This window comes from Melanotaenia boesemani, chromosome 15, assembly GCF_017639745.1.
Source record: "Melanotaenia boesemani isolate fMelBoe1 chromosome 15, fMelBoe1.pri, whole genome shotgun sequence".
In the NCBI taxonomy this organism is placed as follows: Eukaryota; Metazoa; Chordata; class Actinopteri; order Atheriniformes; family Melanotaeniidae; genus Melanotaenia; species Melanotaenia boesemani.
In genome coordinates, this window is record NC_055696.1 from 13,167,562 (window position 1) to 13,183,953 (window position 16,392).

Consider the following 16,392-nt stretch of genomic DNA (forward strand, 5'->3'; position numbering starts at 1 on the left):
TGAAAGAATGTGAGTGGTCTCCACAACAGGTAGCCTACAATTCAAACTAAAAGTAAGATTTTATTCCCATTATCTTTGACATTTATTCAGTTCAATTAAACATGTTTAATAAGCATGCTCTGATTATGTTTGGCTAATGTTTCACCCAGTCACAACAACAACGATATATTGTAGGAAGCGAGTTGACATAATCTCTGTAAATATCCCACAAAAATAATGACAGTTTCCTTCTCATTCATCAGTGCAAGCACAAACACTTTTAATAACACACAAATAAAAAGCTTTGTTGAAAAAGTATTAAACCTTTTTAAAAAGGATTTAAAAACTAATCAAGTGTGAGTCACCGAAACAGCTCCAATGACATCTTGATGCAGAGTGATGCAGGCCGTTGTTCCGTGTTACTGTTGTTGGACTTGACCTCAGCTTTTGACACTGTGTTGTTTAGGTTTAAGCTTATTTAAGTCTATAACTGACTCACTGTTTAAAACTGCATAGTCAAAGAAATTATGGTTTTGTGTAGTTGGAAGTAAAGGCCCCCATTCCCCAACACTCATCCTGCTCATCTTCTGTTCCCAGGTGCACAGTTTTGAATAGTTCCACAGGAAATTTATTGGGATCAGGAATGCAACAAGGAATAAATGAGGCAGAGTTTTAAAAAACACAATTTTTATTGTTGTCATAATGTGTCTTGCTTTTGACATTTTGCTACAAGTTCAGCTTTTTTTCACCTGTTTATTTTGTCACTATTTACATTTTGAAAAATTTTTAGGGACTAAATAATGTGGTCGCCTGGTACAGAGGGCAAGGCAGCAGCTACTGTAAAAATTTGTCCATATGCTGTATTAATGGCAACGTGTGGGAGCATTTATTCTTTTTCTGGTCTTTGATTTGTGTTCCTCTTTCTAAGAATTCCCCTTCTCTCTTTTAAATTAATAAAAGCAGCATTAACTTACTTAAAACCTTTTACCCAACTTGCTCAAATCCCTCAAACTTACAGTTTCAAGCTCTCAGCTCTCATCTCATAACTTTCAAATCACCCTAAACATGTGACTAGATTAAAAATATACTGCCATAGCATTGATGATACATTAATCTAAAACTTGGATTAGAATTTTGGATTCTGGGTGTAGCTGTGATTTGTACAAGCTATCAATTGTCCACTTTCATACTCTTGACACCTTTTAAGGAGGCAAATCCGTTAAGAGTATTTAGAGAGGTGATTTTATGTCAGTACATTGGAAATGCATTTCTGTAATAATAGTGATTCTGAAATTCAGACCAGTTCTTTAGAAGATGCACATCAAGCAGTGCCATTGGTGTATTGGGAAAGCTTATTCTCCAAGTCACAGATTCTCTTCTCCTGAGACAAAACTGTGGCCTTCAGATTCTGAATCTCCTCCAACAACCTCTCAAGCAACTGAGGCTGGACAGGAAGAGAAGGAAGAAAAGGTAGAGAGAAGGGAAGGACAACATAGGAGGAAAAGTAAAAGGATAGTGGGGAAAAAAGGATGAAGACAGAAGGGAAAACAGGTCAAGGATAGTGAGCTACTACAGAAAATAAATCAAAACAAAGATGGGAGCTTTGGGAATGGAAAAAAAAAAAGTTATGGGCAGGTACAAATAGAAAAGAGATGAACAGAAAAGGGTTAAATTGAGAGACAGATGTCTGTATGAGTAATGGCACAAATTACATGTAAAAAGCTACATTGAAATTTGAGCTACGCTTACAGTGAAATGCAGCTTCCATTACTTTTAACCCTACTTTCGGAGACCACACTGCACATTCAAGTTAGGATAGATGAGTTATACTATTCTGTGTAATCAATGTCACTGAACAGTAGTTTGTGTAACAGATTGTACAAAATGTGAGCTCCTAACATCACGAATGATGTAGAACTCACCGGCAGGCTGTTGGTGTCCAGAGTTGACATGCTGCGTCGGGTGGTGGGTCTGGAGTCCAGCACATTCTTCTTCGCCACTTTGAGCTCTCGGCTCTTAGGCGGCACATAACCATCCTTCATGGATATCAGGATGGGGTCTTCATCCCGACCATCCAGCCACTCTTCAGGCTCCATAGCAGGCTCAGGCCCTGCTGTGTCCGGGTAAAGGTCATCCTGGAAGAGGTCCGACTGTACAAGAGAGGTACAGCAAATGTACTAGTTCATCTTCCATCCTGTGAAAGCCAAGACCTGAACAGAACATGTAGACCAGGGTCCAAGTCCAGTCCTCGGGAGCTATATCCTGCAACTGCAACTGATTCAGGAGTGTTGGAGAAGGGATGCATCTAAAAGTTGCAGGATAGTGGATCTCGAGGACCGGACTTGGGCACCCCTGATGTAGACTATGATCAGTGTGTCAGCTGGGCTTACCTTTCTGGGCACTGTCATTGTGATGGGTTCACACTTCTTGTCGAGCAGTTTGTATAACCTAATAGGAGAAGTTAATAGATGAGTCAGAGAGAAAAACATGATAGAGATCCATCAGCAGTGCGTTTGTTATTTGTAATTCATGCCTGTAAAGATAAAATCTGACAAATCAATTTTATGTAGCATTATTTATTCATTGCTCACCCCCCCAAAAAAGAGGTTTAGTAATGAAAAGGCCAAAATGCTTATGCTAAAATGGCAATTAAAGGAAACCAATGACACCTAAACCATGAGACGAGATAAGCAAAACCATCACCTGGAAACCATCCAGCTTGTTTCATTTGATATCACATGACACCAGTACAAAAACTCAATTTCTGTTTAATCACACTCAGCAAATATCTGCAGTCTTTACAGTAAATCTTATTAAACACATTCAGTGTAATTTTGTGAGCAAAAAAAAAAAAGAAAAGACAAGCATCAAATTTCCAATCTTTTTTTTCTTATTCATTATTTGTTTCTTACCGTGCAATCTCACATTTGGTGACATCAACACCTCTCTTGGGCATGAAGCCCATTCCTCTCTGGGGCTCCTTACTGCTGAAGGTGCTTAGGTAGTGCACGTACGGCGGCTCCTCCGTGATCTCAAAGTAACGGATACTGCTGTCGCCCTGCACTCGCAAATAATGAAAACAGGCATATGAAACATAGCAAAAACAAATAACCTGCTGCAATTATCAAAGCTGCAAATATAACATATTAACACAAAAAGTGCCACGATTTTCAAAAAGGATATTAATGAAGAAAACTGTGATTCTGTACCTTTCCACACAGATACACCATGTTTGCATCTGCGTCATAATAAGGTAACAACACTCCATTACTTGTGTCCAACTCCAAAAGTGCTATAGGCTCTTCAAAATTTGTCTGTGGAAAATAAAAGCAATCAATAAAGCTTGCAATTGATTATTTGCATTTGCATTTGTCTTTGATATTAATGAGGAATGTCTTACTGGGTCCCAGAGGCCAAGCTCTCTTTGGCTCATCCTGGTGAATCCTGTTGTGAAGATGTTTCCATCTCTGATGAAGATGGCTCTCATTGGCCGGATGCCCTCATGTGGAGCCAGGCGTTCCTGTTGGTCAGTGGATGGATAGACGTTATTGCAGATGTCTGCTTCAGAGCTGATTTTTTGTTACATAATTCTGCCATTTTTCCTTTCTTTTTTTTTTTTTTTTGTCTTTTTGTCTACTTTTAGCTACTCTGGAAAAATTTTAAGTGTGAACTGATGCCCAAACTCCTTCATCAAGGTGGCATTTGAGGAACAGACATATTTTCAGCGTTGTTACGTAAACTTTTCATGGTTCTTACAACTGGAAGAGAAATTTTCTTTTTTTTTTATCGGTTTGTTATTGCAGCACAAGAATTTTGGCTAATTGTATTTCATGAAACTGCTTTTTTGAGGCCCTTTTACACTCCCTCTTCAGAGTTGGAACTTTCCAAGAAAGGGAGGAATCATCTATAATGCAGTATTAGAGCGATTAATTCAGACAACATAGGTGCACAGTGAGGTGAACATATCAATGGTGCAACAACTGAACCCAATATTTCAAGAAAACTCATTGTCATTGTTAAAAGCTTGAAATACAAGCAGAATCTCTAAACAAATCTCTAAAAGCCTATACAAATCACAGAGAAATTAACAGTGAAGCTTGGGGTTTGTAGTTGCTAAATCTTCATGCAACAGAGGAATTACAACAGGATTTTCCCTCTTCTGCTACCCACCGCCTGCTCATTATGTCTATCCAGCAATATATCTAAGATACAAATGCAACCACAAAAAATGCCCTTGAAGTTACGCTGTCTGTCATGAAGCGCTTTAGTCCTCATAACCCTTCAGAGAACCTCAAGAGATGTTTGGCTAAATTTTTTTCACAGCAGGTTAATGTAAAAACTATTGTGACACATTTCATGAAAATTGTTGAGAAATAAAAAGGTACTAGTAGAAAAGGTAGAGGATGGGCGAAGGAAAAGACCATATTTTAATTCACATTAAGATCACTTTATTTAAAAAAGCAAAGTAGGACACTGGCTTTAGCGAAGGTTCTAGTCTCCAAATGTCTTTTTCTAGTATTAGCACACTGTATCTACACTGAATAAGTTTACCTATTTGGGAGGCACACTAAAATTCTTTGTGCAGTTTTGACACACATAGAGATAATCTGGATGGCTGGTGGACAGCTGCCAAATTAGCTCAATACTTGGAAGTCGCATCCAACAGTTAAGTATATTGGCCAGACCATGGATACCGAGTTCATACTGGACCAGAAGAAATACATTTCAGCAAGCATTATGCATGCATAATTAAGTTATTTTGATTATATAGCATCCTATGTTAGCCTAGACATGAGGATGAAGTGCAGTTCTTCTTTCTGAGTATTTGAACAAAAGTCTAAAAAAACTGTTAGCTACAAGGCAGCATTGAATTCATACTGAACCAGAATAGCAAACATTCCAGCCTCTGGCCTCATATTGTACGTATAACTTGTTTTCAAAGTCCTTTGGTAGTGGTGCATTATTTTGTTTAGCATAAATCTTTCAGTATTTTCTAAACACTCACCGCCACCACCTCCCTCTTACGAGGGTCACAGACACGCAAACGTCTGTCTTTACAAGTGGTGCAAAACAAGCTGCCATTTCGGTTCCAGCTGATGCTGTAGATGAGGTCTGGGTGGTCATCCATGGAGATGAGGGGTTCACCTGTGCCCACATTCCAGATGATTATCAGGTTATCACTGCCTGAAAAAAGATGGGAAATGAGTGCTGAGACCATGCTGATGTCTGTTTTGTTCTCACTAAAGTCGCTGTGCGGTTTTGTGGATATTAAGACACAGTGAAGGACGTGTTTGTGGCTATGACTCTTACCCGCAGTGAGTAGGATGTTGCGTGCAGTGGGGTGCCAGCTGACAATGCCAACTCGTTTAGAGTGTCCCTCCAGGACGACGACTGGGTCGGAAAGGGGGCGAGTCAGAGCATGATCTGGGATCTGCCACACCTGGAAGGAGGGGAAGAAATGATGGATAGATAGAAGGATGGACGGATGGACGGACGGGCGGGCGGGCAGATAGATAGATAGATAGATAGATAGATAGATAGATAGATAGATAGATAGATAGATAGATAGATAGATAGATAGATAGATAGATAGATAGATAGATAGATAGATAGATAGATAGATAGATAGATAGATAGATAGATAGATAGATAGATAGATAGATAGATAGATAGCTTTTTAGTGTATGACTGGTTTACCTTTAAAAAGACACTATTTGAAAGCCTGTTTGAATGTTTAAACAACAAAAATCCCAGAAACAGCACAGAGGACGTGAAAATATTCTTAAACGGAAGCTTCTTCCCTACATTATTTTAAAAACATACCGACACATCAGGACACAAACCAGTGTTACTTTCTGCTGTTACTTGAAGATGAGTTTCTTATTTATCTCAGCTGGTATTTCAGCAGTTTGCTTCAATGTGTCCTTTCCAGTTACATCATGCAGCAGGTGATGACTGAGCAATGTTCAAGAAAACACACACACAGTGACACCGTGACTGAACCACACTCACACACACTCTGTAATGAGCCTCTCCAGATGACACAATGATCGGTTTCTGTGAACTGAGGCGAATGACATCATAGTTTTAGCCTTTCTGTAACTCCACTGCAGCAACTGCCAAGACAGCTGCAACTGTTTGTATGCTGCTGGATATAAACAAAGCAAACACACACACACACACATACACACACGGATAAAGAAACCCTTAAACAGGCAGCAATTCAATCATGAGATTCCAGCAATGTCAATATGAACAAGTGGGCAAATCTGTCCTCAGTGACGGCTGTGCTGATGCACACATGTTGAGACATGACCTCATTGTAAAACTAAATAAATGTAAGAATTCCCACATGCTCATATATTTAACATGTTTTGTGGATACTCAAACACACACACATAATACTATAATGTAACATTAGGAACATGTAATCTTTTTGAGAATAATTGGAAGAATATTTGATCTGACATTACTGTAACAGGTGCATAAATAACTAATGACAAGACTAAATATTTTACACCAAAACTACATGCAAATGACCTTTGTTCATTTCAGCTTTATGCCTACAAGCAGACTGAAGGATTTTTTCCCCCTTTTAAGATTACCCAGCTTTTAATTTCAAAGACCTTCTTCTGTAGATTTCCTCCGCAAACATGTTTTTATAATGCATTGGATGGTTCAGGTGGGTTGCAGGATTAAACTAATAAATACCAAAGGAGTGGCTTAAGGTTAGTGAAGCTACATAAAAAGTGTCACTGATGATGTTACCAGGATCTGCAACATTAAAGTAAAATAAATGAAGAACCAGACTGTTTATAAATGTTAGTGTCCACCAGTATCTACCACATGTAACCAACATGCAGAATATTAAAAACTGAGATAGCCTCTGTTTTAATCACTACTATTTTTACATGAAATTCCTTATTGGAGTATTCTTTGAAACAAAATTCAACACAATATCATTTGACCTTCAAGCATCCATCCATCCATTCATCCATCCATCCATCCATCCATCCATCCATCCATCCATCCATCCATTCATCCATCCATCCATCAATCCATCCATCCATTCATCCATCCATCCATCCATCATCTATACCCACTTATTCCAATCCACCTTTGGATTTTGTTTTGAAGCACTTTAAAAACAGATATCTTCCTTCACCCAGCTGACTGACCAAATGCCGTAGTTATACAGTCTTATTAATAGAACTGAAGCCTCAAAGTAAATTTAGATAGACTTAAGAACCACATGATTTACCTGATTTCTTAATAGATTAGACAGGACTAAACAGACTTAAAAAAACATGAACTAATACAGTACTTAAAACACTGTAAACAATTGAAACAATTGAAAAGTAAAATTAGAAAACATATGAACTATGAATGCAAATTATATTGTGAGTGGAAGCATAAAATCATAGCTATGTACTTAAAGTCACACAGTGACCCCTGCTGATTAAACATGGATTTCTGCAGGTCTATTTTCTAAACTTTCCAAAGCCTTTGTTTATAATGCACCACCTATGCTGCAGTTTGTGACTGAATTAAAAGTTTGAATAAAAACTTTTTTTATCTTGTTGTTTTCAGTAATGTTTGAACTTTAGTTATGATGCTGTCTGAGCCACAAGCCCCATAGGTTTGTGAGATAACGTTTCACATATCCCATACCTGCACTCAGTACAGGTACAGTTACACAAACAGACTGAACACAAACTGAGAGGCTGGGAAATATATAAGAAAAGGCTCATTCTGGCAAAAAAATTCTCTCATATACTGTAAATTCTCTCTTTATATCTTCTATTTGACATTTTGATATCCTGGTCGGAGCTGTAAGGTTAACAGGTGTGCTACAGTAACAATGTAAGTTCCAAACAGACAGCAGGCAATGACTATCCTGACAAAATATGTGATGAGGAGATACAACTGAGTGGGTGGACAGTCATACCAGTAGAGATGCTGATGACTGAGTCACTTTACTTAATGCTCAGGAAACAGGTAGGTAGACAAGACAAACAGTTATGACCTCTGTGACTATCAAACTCTTATCTGAGTCATCACACAACAAACTCCTCCACATGCATAAGCTGCTTGTCTCATGCACACCCACCCACCCACACACACAAAGATGTGATTACCATTGCAGTGCAGTCCTCTGAACAGCTGGCCAGGATGTTGTCATCATGAGGGCACCAGTCGATATCAAGGACGGGTCCAGAGTGGCCAATGACCAGTGGGTAGTTCTTATCCACGCGACCTGTCTGCAACACAGACGACAGAAATTAGACCTGTGCACGTCAACATGTCAGAGAAAAAAAAATGTCATAAACATACATTAGTTTCTTATAACAACGCCAATAAATAGTAATGAACAACTGATTTAAAATGAAACCATCAAGACGTGATTAATGAGTACGCTTTAGCTTTACCTTAAGCTGTTTCACAAAATATATTAACTATTTCAAAATTAGACACATTTTTCACAAATTGTACTATAATCAGTGATTGGACAACCAACTAATGAGCAGGTCTGTGGCCACATGTGGCTTGTTCATGGCGACTCAATATACATGTAATGGAGGCGTAGACTGAAAAAACAATCCAGAGCAGTCAGCAACAATGCAAATGTTTTTAAGTGTCCAGATAAGTAATCTAATTCTTTAAAAGAAAGGGTTGCCTGCTGAGCTTAGAAATAATGAAAGCCAGAAACTTTACAATATCTAGATAAGTGAAGGACACACTTCAGGATGCAAGCACTGATGCAAACTGATAAGAAGCAGTGGTAGCAGTGTGATGTTGGAGTGAAGTTCAATGACCAGAACAAGATCCCTTGCATTTCTTTGTAATATTACTACTTATTAGAAGTAGAAGAATAAATCCTGCAGTGTATAGAGCAATTTTTTTTTAAATTCAGCAAATGCTTAAACAAGGACCTCAAAGAAATTTCATATTAATAACTGGTCAAGTGAGTCTCGAGTTTGAGAAAAGCATTTGATAATATATTCCAAAACTTCAAGCAGAGGGCAAATTATTAGCTAAAATACCTCTATACCTTGGACAGTTTATTTATTTATTTGCCTGTGAAAAATTGAGCAACAGTTTTAAAAGGAATGTATTTCTAAATGATTAATACTGTATTTTTGTTAGTGCTTTAATGATCTAAACTTTTACCTTGATAGCTTCATTTCAGCTTCCAAACCGCTGTAGTAGACAGAGGTTAAAATTTAAACATTTTGCCCTTGACCTCACTGTACATGGACATTTTTACTTAAGCATATTAAGGGCAATTTAAGCTAAAAACTAGCTTCTGTAAAGACAGCTGTACTTAAGACAGTGACCATTTTAGCGTGCTAACTTACTTATAAACATGTTAGCTTGCGGATTGTGTTATGAAGCATGATTATTATCGTAACTTAGCCTGTTAGCATGCTAAAAAAAAAAAAAAAGTGCTAACAAACAGACCCTTTTTTTGTCCTAGCATATTTCTGATAAAATTCCAATCTAATATACTGCCCAGCAACACAGATATGAACAAAAAAATTTAAAAAAGAAAAAAAAACTTTGTAAAAACTGTCAGAAGCTTGTTGGCTTTTAATGTATACAGTGCGGGTAAAGGTGTCCACAAAGCATAAGTTTTGAGATTATTATTATTATTTTATTTTATTTTAAGGCTCAAAAGTCCATTAGTCAATTTTTTTTTCATTTCTATGGTTCTTATCATGTGAACATGTGTATCAGCATTTGAGATATTGCTCCTTCATATCCATACACACACACATCAAGCTAAGTGTATTTATAGCTAGAGTGACGAGCCGATGAAAGGGGAGTTTTTCTTGTTGGCAGTTGGGGACCCAGAGGGGGAATGGAGGATGAAGAGTGCCATGGTGTGTATTAATAGCATGTCTGTTCATCGTGACTTCTTAGCGTGTCCAAAAAAACTAGTCATTACTCTGCGTCTTCCAACTCGTTTTCAAGAACTGAAAAAGCTTTTGAGGATTTTTATTTTTTATCTCAAAATATGACTAAACTGATCAGTCCACTTACGTATCTATAACTTTGTCCAACCTTTTGTACAAAAGCCCACACATTAGATAACATTAGGTTAAGAAAAAGGAAGAAAAAGAAAAATTTTAAAAATTTAAATTTTTTTTGTTGTTGTTTGTTTTTCTGACCCAAGATATTTCCTATCCTGATAAAACTTGGATGTGATTTGCCGATGTTCTTCACAGCCTAGCTCAAATGAAACCTGCTGAGTGGAGGCATTTCACAGGGCAGATCAACTAAATTTTTGCAGACTTGTCTGAGCACAGCAGTGACAGCACTTGTTTGCAAAAGTGCACCTTGAACTGTGATCTGCAGCTAAGTGACACTTGCTAAAAATTTATAGTTTATGATGACAAAGAAATGGCACCACTGTTAAACCAAGGCTTGCACTTGTGTGTAAGCATGAGGCAGTATAAAAGAGAAGTGATATCTACTATACCAATGCATGCAAAAGCATCAGCTGCTGTCATTGTCTCAATACTCAATTCTTGTAATGCTTGCAGATTACTTGCGTCCTGTCTCCCTATGAACTTGTGCATTCTTCCTGCCTTCTAGGTCTAAACTTACAGTAAAGGACAAAGACATTTCTGTGCATTTCAAATATTTAGGGTCACAGAAATTATTTGCCCTCACACAGCTGCTCGCTAAACACTTTGTTATGCACGGTCGAACCCTGTGATGCTGTGGCCGTATACTAGAAAACATTCCCCACATTTGAATCAAGTCTTCAAATAGGACTGGAAGACCTCAAGTCTTTGTCCATCATCAATACTGAACTTTAGCTCATATATGCTTGAAGTTTAATCCTTCACTTTGTCTTCTGTGCTCATGGTAGTACCTCCTATTTATCTTCACTGTTATTTTTTGTGAGATAGATGTGCTGTCTTTAGGGTACATCATATTAAACATACTTGTAAATAAGATATGAAGATTTTATACTAAAGTGGCCACAGTGGTTTAAGTATTCAACATAACACTGATCATTAACTGCTGCTTGTGGAAACTGAAAGGTTAAGAGCTGCAAACTAAGTTCACTTCTCTTTGTTTTCTTCCTATTTTAGCTCTAATCTTTCCTCTTTCTCTTTGTTCCCCTGCCTCTAACAGCAGAACTGGTGATGAAAACCCCAGCTGACAGCATGGAACTTGAAGAGTTACTGAATATTTATAATGTAAAAAAAATCACAATTGCACAATTAATGGGTAGCAGGATATTATTAAAAACTCTAGATGAAAGTCAGAGGACCACCAAAGTGACCTATACCTTCATCTTAAGGAGACTGAATTTGTGTACAAATCCATCCAACATAGCTGAAGTGTCATTATGCTTAATTATACTGGAGAATACAACCCCAAATAAGAAATAGTTGGGATGGTATTGAAAATACAAATAGAGAAAAAAAAATCCACAACAAATATTACATTTACTTTGACTTATTTCATTGCAGACAGTATGAACCCATATTGTGGGTGTTATGTTATTTTTGATGCTAACAAGTGTAATTGTGATTTAGTACAAAAAAAACTGCGACTCAGAGGAGCAAACATGGGCAAAAGGATATCAAGTTTGCATTCAAATGTGTGAGAAAATCATTGAGCTGTTTGAAAAAAAAATCCAACACAAACAACACCAACTTTTCTGGGCTTGGTGGCATCAGGAATAAGTCATAACACAATGGAAAAGTGAGTTGAGGTCAGATTAATCAGTCTTCCTGAACTTTGGAAGAAATGTACTTTACATCCTATGAACCAGTGACATAAAGGAGTAGCCAGACAGCTATTAGCGCCAAACTACAATCCATACAAGATAAAACCTGACATGCTTGATCCCTTAACAGCAGAACATATTTAATGTCTTGTGAGAATAGATATATTTTGATATGACAAAGTGGTAAAAGCTTCATTGTTCCATTTTTCTGATTTTGTGTTGTAAAATCCTCCATGAAAATATCTTAGACAGCTTAAGTATATTTACAACATTATTGACATTTATTCTGTTGCAAAAAAATTTCTAATTCTTTGAATTCTGTGATCTCCACTTCATAAGAGACTTATTCTTGTCTTCACCATTTATTTGGAAGCTTCCTTTTCTGTTGAGCTTATGTTGCAACCACTTAACCTACATATCACTTAGAGGTGGAATTGCTCAAAGTTTTGTGCAGTTTTGTAAAAATCATTTTGCTTTGTGGCAAACTGACTGATCAGGCGTCCATTCTTTCCAATTTACTGACCTTAGAGAGGGGCAGGACCAGAAAAGCTCCTCCCCCGCTAGATTCAATGATGACCGCCAAGAACTTTGGGTTGACAGCGCAGAAGGAGCTGTCCCATGTCACCTTGGAAACACGGATGTCATCATAACCTTGCTCGGCTTTGACCGCCTGCCCAAAGACGTGGCGGAACTTACTCTGTCGCACGATGCTGCGACTCATGGCTGAGGAGAGCGGAGGCAGTCAGGTGAATGTAAAGATGAGAAAGCAGGAGATCGGAGAAGATATGAATAAACAAGAATATAAACAGATGTTAGAACTGAGTAAGAAACTCTTTTTTTTTAGGTTTAAAATATAAAAACAGTAAATCATCTCTCACATTTGCTAGAACTTTTAGCTTCATTAACTACAAAAAAATTCCATGTCAAGAAGTCATGATTTTATTTACCTGCACAAACAATTAATCTAACTGTACAACCAGCTGTTCACTATTATACATCTTCTGTCCATGAATGTATTTTGACTATGAAGTTGCTTATTTAGTCATGAATATTTCATGCTTTAAGAATTTTCTTTCAACTGAAGCTACATTACATTACAGTCATTTAGCTGCTTTAAATAGCCCGAATAATAACCCCTCTAGCCTGTTTTTAGGCTGTTTGCTGACTGACATCTTGCTGTCCTGTTGCCACCACTAATCCTCCAAAACACAGGGGATATTGTATAACAGCTCTTACCATTGGTTTAGATATTAATAGCTGATTGTCCCACCAAACACTATGTGAGAGCAAAACATCAAAGACAAACACTGAGAGGCAGAGAGCAGATTGATGTTAGAACTTGTGAAATGAGCAATTTACTGCTCAGTGATTAGTGCAAGTTCGATATTAACACTAAGAATATGTAGATTGTCAGCATTTCCAGTTCTCTCTCAGAATGGAGGTTTTATTTATCAGGATGTAAAAATCATGAAGTGCTCAATGTTGAGATTGGATAATCTCACATGAACAACACATGTATTACTCTACTTCATTATTTAGTAAACAAAAACTAAGCCAAAAATTAAAAACTGTGTGGAAAAACTGAGCTAATTCATTGATATAAAATATCTACTTTCATATCTGCTGCAAATGATATCATGATTGAGGTGTTCTGGTTCTGTGGCTGCAAAACAAGCCCAAATAATCAACCCTCCACCACCATGCTTGACAGTTTATATGAAGAGTTTATGCTGATATCCTGAATTTAGTTTTTATCAGATGTGGTGCTGTGCATTATGATCAAACATCTCCACTTTTGTTTCCTCTATCCAAAAGACTGCAATGTGAGCATCTGGCCCTGGGATGAACTTTCCAGGGATGAGCACTCCTGGCAAAATTAACAGTTGGGTTAAGCCTTTCGGACTTATGAAGGACTCCAAACTGTTAAGAAATTACCGGAAAAGCCCTCCCAGATTGATAGATAGAGATGCAAACTCCCATAATTTCTACTTTTATAGAGGTACTCACATTAGTTGATGGGCAATTACATCAAGTGGACTTAATTAGCATCACCGCAGCATTACATACTTACCTTCTTAAGTCCTATGAAAGCAGGATGGATGCACCTACTTTTTCAGCACACAGCTTATTAAATAGTTGTATTATTGTTTTTCATCTGTATGTTTTTATTTTTATTTTATTGTATTTTGTTTTTTTAAACTATATCCCAATACATAAAACCTTTAAGTTGTTTTTGTGACTGCATTTCCAGACTGCAATGGTCTGACCAAAAACCACCTGGATTTAACTAAGAAAAAGGTTACGGGCAGCTTACTGGATAATTACTGCATGAGTGGTTATCTTTCAGCTGGCAACAAGTTATTTAACCCCAATAATTGCAATGAATAGCTTCTCATTTCTTAAACAACTGTGTGAAAGGACACATCCCATGGTTGTGGAAAAGATGTTAGTCTTTAAGAAGGGTAAAATCAATGGCATCAGTGGAGATGCAAAAACTAAATGTGGTTGGGAAAAATCTTGAATGATGGTGGTCGATAATCACTTAAATGTTTAGTAAAATCAAATAAGAATAAAAAAACAATAGAACTCAGTACTATGTTTAATGCTGAAAGTAAGAGCATTTCCTATGCATAATATAAAGGGAACTCAATGAATTGGGAGTGAATAGCTTTTTAGCCTTAAGAAAACCACTAATCAGTGAGGCTAACCAGAGGTAAAGGCTTCAGTTTGCTAGGGAGAAAAAAGATTGGACTCAGGAGCAATGGAAGAAGGTCATGTGGTCTGATGATTCCAGATTTACCCTGTTCCAGAGTGATGGGAGCATCACGGTAAGAAGAGGCAGATGAAGTGATGCAGCCATCATGCCTAATATACTGTACAAGCCTGTGGGGGTAGTGCTAAGATCTGGGGTTGCTGCAGTTGGTCAGGTCTACGTTCAGCAACATTATGTGGCCAAACAATGAGGTCAGCTGATACCTGAATATACTGAATGAGCAGGTCGTTCCATCAATGGATTTTCTCTTCTCTTCTCTGGTCATAATCCAAGATGTCAGGATTCATTGGGTCCAGATTGTGAAAGAATGGTTTAGGGAGCGTGAAACATCATTTTCACAAATGTATTTGCCAGCACAGAGTCCAGACCTGAACCCCAATGAGAATCTTTGGGATGTGCTGAAGAAGGCTTTGCACAGTGGCCGGACTCTCCCATCATCAATACAAGATCTTAGTGAAAAATTAATGCTACGCTTGATGGAAATAAATCCTGTGACATTGCAGAAGCTTACTGAAACAAGGCCACAGCAAATACGTGCTGTAATCAAAGCTAAAGGTGGTCTAACAAAATATTTGCGTGTGTAGCCTTTTGCTTTGGTGGGAATTTTTTTGGTGGCAGGTAATGTGTTAAGCCTACACTAAAAACCTACATCTAAAGTAGGGCTCCATCAGTCCCTGAGGACATGTGACAAATGCAGTTTTCATCTGGTTCTTAAATTCAAATGTACTTTACACATACAATTACCCCCCCCCCAAATAAAAAAAATAATGTATTACATGTGAGCCTAATATTTGACCTTAAAACTCAGGGGATACATGACTGTACCAGAGTGATGAGAGGACAGAAGCTCTCTGCTTTCCTGGAAGCTCTGCATTATCTACAGATTTACATTCCTAACTGTGTGGCATTCAAGTGACAGCACCAGAACTTAAACCCTGACATGTATTTGATATTTATAACATGTCAGATTTAGAAATGAATTGAAGGAGCTTTTAAGCTGCCATTATGACCTTTTGTCGTGAATTTATCTTGATTTAATAATCTTAGTCAAACCTGTAGGCTCTAAAATAAAAATATTTTAGCAAAGCAGGTTGGCAAAGGACGTCTGAGCTATAATTAACGTGTTAGGAAATTTGTTAGAAATGCAAAATAACCTCTAACATGCTCCCTTAGTTCTTCCTCGGGTTAATGAGTCTTCTCCTGTCGCGCATGGCACAGAGCGAAAGAATGACACTGCCACTTTCCTAATATAGACAAGACAAACTGCTCTGTCCCACCCGAGTCGACAGCTCTCCCTCCCTCCACTTACAGATCCCAAATAGTCCCAGAATGAATGCAGCGGACTCTGTGGCACTTTATCGCTAATGAACTGACAGTAAATTTCAGCAGCCGCTGCGCGCAGCCTGTACAAATACACATAAACATTGGAACATAACTGTCGGCGGACGCAGGGAAGTGTGTGTGTGAGAGAGAGAGAGGGGGGGAGAGAGTTAGTTAACGTACAACGTGCTGCTTTAAGTAGCCAACAGCTGCTACACGACCCAAGATCTTTACATGAGGGGTGGGGGGCAAAGTGCGCAGTCACAATGTGCCTGCTCCGTCTTTTTTTAGGGTTTCCAAAGGTGGGAACGCGCTCAGTCCTTTCCAGCAGTGCAGCAAAGAAGCTGACGCACCTCTCACCCCACTGCAGCACAGACACTGACACACAAACTGGGACACAAGTCAGCTCACCTCAGGTTTTGGGGAGACCCCTTTTCCCTGGACAATAGTTTCGATGGTATAGCCTCCTCTTCTTGTCGCCGCTGCTTTAGTTTCTTTGAATGAATTATATTCCCTGCGAGCCGGTGCGGAGTCTTAGCTGAGGGGGACGCACTGGAAAACTGCGCGACGC

At 38.2% G+C, this 16,392-nt stretch overlaps 1 protein-coding gene across 3 annotated transcripts; it reads right to left on the reverse strand.

Annotated features, from left to right (window-relative positions):
* Positions 1–150: 150 nt before the first annotated feature.
* On the reverse strand, positions 151–16,392 carry coro6 (coronin 6). 3 transcript variants are annotated; one of them, XM_042007462.1, is made up of 11 exons: positions 16,233–16,392; positions 12,252–12,451; positions 8,118–8,240; positions 5,290–5,419; positions 4,985–5,163; positions 3,380–3,499; positions 3,189–3,293; positions 2,892–3,037; positions 2,370–2,427; positions 1,902–2,129; positions 151–1,548 (listed from the first exon to the last, which is right to left on the reverse strand). In XM_042007462.1, the coding sequence occupies exons 2-11, from the start codon at positions 12,447–12,449 to the stop codon at positions 1,546–1,548; spliced, it is 1,290 nt and encodes a 429-aa protein (XP_041863396.1). In that variant the 5' UTR covers positions 12,450–12,451; positions 16,233–16,392; the 3' UTR covers positions 151–1,545. The 3 variants fall into 3 exon arrangements, with proteins under 3 accessions (XP_041863396.1, XP_041863395.1, XP_041863394.1); XM_042007461.1 differs by having other exon boundaries at positions 151–1,580; XM_042007460.1 differs by having other exon boundaries at positions 164–1,423.

Excerpts from the sequence above, each read along its gene's own strand:
- coro6 (XM_042007460.1), bottom strand. The coding sequence starts at position 12,449 with ATGAGTCGCAGCATCGTGCGACAGAGTAAGTTCCGCCACGTCTTTGGG. Across the intron at positions 5,420-8,117 it reads CAGAGGACTGCACTGCAATG|GTGTGGCAGATCCCAGATCA; the intron begins GTAATCACATCT and ends CCCTCCTTCCAG. Across the intron at positions 2,428-2,891 it reads ACCAAATGTGAGATTGCACG|GTTATACAAACTGCTCGACA; the intron begins GTAAGAAACAAA and ends TTCTCCTATTAG.